This window comes from Pundamilia nyererei, unplaced genomic scaffold (genome assembly GCF_000239375.1).
Source record: "Pundamilia nyererei isolate P.nyererei 1_Seehausen unplaced genomic scaffold, PunNye1.0 scaffold00520, whole genome shotgun sequence".
Taxonomy (NCBI): Eukaryota; Metazoa; Chordata; class Actinopteri; order Cichliformes; family Cichlidae; genus Pundamilia; species Pundamilia nyererei.
Genome location: NW_005187921.1, coordinates 53,242 through 57,115, shown reverse-complemented (window position 1 = coordinate 57,115; position 3,874 = coordinate 53,242). Strand labels below are relative to the sequence as shown.

General features: G+C 39.8%; 1 protein-coding gene across 1 annotated transcript in view; it reads right to left on the bottom strand.

The window, feature by feature from the left end:
• Window positions 1–2,642, bottom strand: part of rrn3 (RRN3 homolog, RNA polymerase I transcription factor) — a 23,538-nt gene extending 20,896 nt beyond the window's left edge. Inside the window, exons 1-3 of the mRNA XM_005754194.1 lie at window positions 2,336–2,642; window positions 2,055–2,111; window positions 1,892–1,981 (exon numbers count right to left, since the gene is read on the bottom strand). Of these exons, the coding sequence (XP_005754251.1) occupies window positions 1,892–1,981; window positions 2,055–2,111; window positions 2,336–2,431 (243 nt within the window). The 5' untranslated portion in view covers window positions 2,432–2,642. The remainder of the gene's footprint in view (window positions 1–1,891; window positions 1,982–2,054; window positions 2,112–2,335) is intronic.
• Window positions 2,643–3,874: the final 1,232 nt, after the last annotated feature.

Sequence of the window (3,874 nt, the reverse complement as noted above, 5' to 3'; positions counted from 1 at the left end):
GTCTTTCAGCATATAAACACAATCAGCTTTTTGGACGTCTGCTGATTCACACCACATGAACACACCTAAGGCCAAATAATCCACAGCTAGAGTTAGAAAGTGCTTTATCTTTGAGCGTATCAGTGGACTGAAGGGTTTAAAATGTGCACCAAAATGACAGAATAGATTACCAGCAGCATATCATACTGACAAAAGGCTTGTAAAGGTTTGTCCATGTTAAATCAACCACGGCTTTTCCTGGGAATTTTGTTTTCATTTTATATTTGACTCTAATATTGGTCCTGACTCAAACTTGAACGCTGGTGGGGGAACCAGTGATCAAGGGTTATTGTCTGGCTACTACAGGAGCAGAAGGCTAAATGGGTGTGGATTCAACTAAGAACAACGGGTCAGCGTTCTGGATGTGTTGTTCTCTCTAAGCTCTGATCACAATAATACTTTCCCTGTTGACTGTAGAGGCAACTGCTGTTGTGATTTGATGCAATATAAAGAAAATTGAATTTCCTATTGGAATGAGGTCGTAACAAATTTGGTGAAGGCATACATGTTCCATATCTTGTATATCTACCCTCTTTTTTCTTGGCTCAATTTAATTTCTTTGTTTTATTAATACACACTAGTTTAAGACGTTGCTTTAAAAAGCAAATGATCTCTCACCCACACTAAGGAGCAGGGCTGGGTTATAAGTTCTTTTAATTTTATATTTCAAAGAAATATGTGATGACAGTCATGACAATATAATAAAAATATACTAATCAAGGTATTATGAGTGTGGCTTGCAATAGGCATTTATTTATTAGAGAAAACAAAATAAAAGGCATTTCCAGCCTCTTTTTGAATGAGTCTATAATGACAGACTGCCTCATTCAAAGTTTGAATTTACTGCCACAAGATGCCAGCAACAGCATTGGTCCTGTTTTTAGGCTATAATAGTGCTGTGAAAAAGTATTTGCCAAATTCCTGATGACTTTGTTTGGATACATTTTTTAACATTTACATGTTTAAGATCAAACAAATTCATTTTTCTCTCAGTTGTGGGGCAGTTTGGGTGGGTTGCGAGGCAGCAGGTCGTACACAGGCCAGTTCGTCTTGCACTCGCTTTTTTTGCCTGTTGCTGACGGAGTGGACGGCTGGTGTTACGGCTCAGTGTGCAGGTGGGCCCCACACATGAGGACTACAGTTCATCCTGTGTTTGACTCTATGTTTTTGTGTCAGGTGACATTTGTTCTGTAACTGTGGTGATTAGTGTGAGTAAGTTAACTTGGGGTTTGCCCTGCGCACTCACATGACAGGGGTGGTGTTGGCAGTATCTAACTAAACTATAATGGGCATTTCACATGTCATGTGAAAATCCCACAGTAAACAGAAAATTCATCACAGCTCCAACAGAAACATTATCAAATAAATGTAAAACTCGACAGAACATATACATATAGTGGTAAAATGCAACATGTGATTAATGCTGCAGAAACTGGTTAACCTGGTCATTTAGTGCACTGCCTGCACTCAGAGCTGCTGTTTAGGTCTAAAGCTGCATATTAAAGCTCTGAAACTTTAAAATTGATCCATTTAAAAATTAAAGCGTATGCCACTTTTCCACTCGTACCTACTCTGCTCGGTTTTGGTCATTTTACAATATAACTGAGAACCACCTCAATGTTCGTGGGTTCGTTACAGCGACACCCAAAAATGAGCTCATTTAAACACTACACAACAATGGCGGACACTGAGGCAACGGTACACCTGCTGCTGAGCCGTCTGCTTGCCATGCTGACAGGCTAATCAGCAGCATGCAGTTTGTTGATGTGATGTTTGTTTCAGATCGACTCAGACCCCCGGTGGAGTAAATACAGTACTCTTCTCCTTGCATCATGTTAATATTTACACTCACCAGTATAGTATAAATGAGCTGTTCATGATCCTTGGTCAGGTGGGTCACACTAGACCGAAATTCTTGCAGCCAGTTGATGATCTGAGCATCCTGTCGGAGGAGAGGGCGTTCATTGAGAAGCAAAGTCCACCACACCACAGGGTTCCCTCACACTGACGCTTACCTTTATCTCAGGATCAACCAGCTGATGTTTCAGGAGTTCATAATCACTCGAGTCTCCCTTAAATACAAGCAGAAACAGCAGTCCGCCAAAACCGTAAGAAACGTAGAGGTGTTTGTAAACAACTTTACGAAGGTCAGCAGAATCCACAGACAAGCCAGCAGGAAGGTCTAGATTCATTTAATAACTTAGTGGACCATCTCGTGGATGTGTCACCAAAATCAACAACCCTAATATCTCCCTTTATCATTTTCCAAGAATGACAACCCTAAGATACAACTCACGTGTTTGTGTTTCTCTAACGTCTCCGCAACACTACCTCCAAACCTGACCGTCTTCACAGAAGGGGTCTTCAGAAAGTCTCGACCGTCTATTTCCATAACCCACCAGGCAGCTAACGCTGGTCTTTGCTTGTTAAGCTGAAAGACAGAGCTGGAAAGGAGACTCGCTCGTTACATCTCTCGCACCGTACAGCTCTCGATACTGTGGCGTTAACTAGTTTGATCAAAGGAATCACGCTTCCGGAAAACAAAACCACGCGAAAGTAACAGGAAGAGAACTGCGTGTTTACGGAAGTGATTGTTCGGAGCAGCAGCGTCACATTAAAGGGGGACGTTCGAGGAATCCATTTCGCTCAGGAAGGTTCCTACCTGAGTGAAGTAACTTTATTGAGCTTATGTACAAACAAACAAAGGCTGTGAGTCCAGGCTCACACCGTAACAATAACACAGGCTGAACAAATACAACGAACGAACAAACAAAGAGAATAAATGTAGCTGGTATAAACCAACAAAAAAGGAAAGAAACGCAGAGTAAACAGATTAAATCAAGGTTAGAGCTAAGATAACACATTTCTAACTCACTATCACAGAGCATGCAGCCATTTACATACATTTCTATCAAGTCAGCCAAATTATTATCATTGGATAAAATTCATGTATCCAACAAATTATATGCACCACTGTCAAAGAAGCACATATCAGTATGAATATTAAAGACCTCATACTACTCTATATCACCCCAATGGAGCACTCGCTCTCACACTGCAGGCTTACTTGTGATTCCTGGGATATTTAAAAATATAATGGGAGGCAGAGCCTTCAGCTTCCAGGCCCCTCTTTTTAGAAACAGCTCCCAGTTTGAATTCGGGATACAACAGTATTTTTTCTAACACTTTAAATAATATCTTACTGTTCAAATAAGAAAAGAAAAATAGAACTAGAACAAAAAATAAAATCATTAAAAGCTGCCTAATGATTGCCTTGCCTCGCCACAAGAACACATTATTAACAACCCGAGAAAGCTAAAACTAGAATGAAGTAATTAACAAGAAAACGTGATTTCTGATGCAAAGGCCGTGTTTGGAGTGCTTTAAACAAGGCAATAAATCTGGAAAATTCTTTGCTAAGTTAAAACTAAATAAAGAGAAAAACAACTATTTATTATATAAAGGATTTGACTGGAAACTTTACTTATGATCCTCAACAAATAAATAAATCTTAAGACTTTTATATAGCTTCACACTCATCACAGTGTTATCTCCAATTACATCTGATGCTGTCAGATTTGGGACTCGTCTGCAAGACCACCCTTTGTGGTGGGGGCAAGCAAAGACCAGCGTAGCCAGGCTGACAAAAAGTCAGACCTCTGCTGAGCCAAACATCCCTTTAACATTAACTAGTAATGACTTCATGAACTTCTGCACAAATAAAATTGTACTCATTAGAGAAAAAATTACCAGTAATCATCCCACAGATGTAATATTATCTACAGCTACTCTTAGTACCATTGATGTTAAGTTAGACTCTTTTTCTCCAATTGAT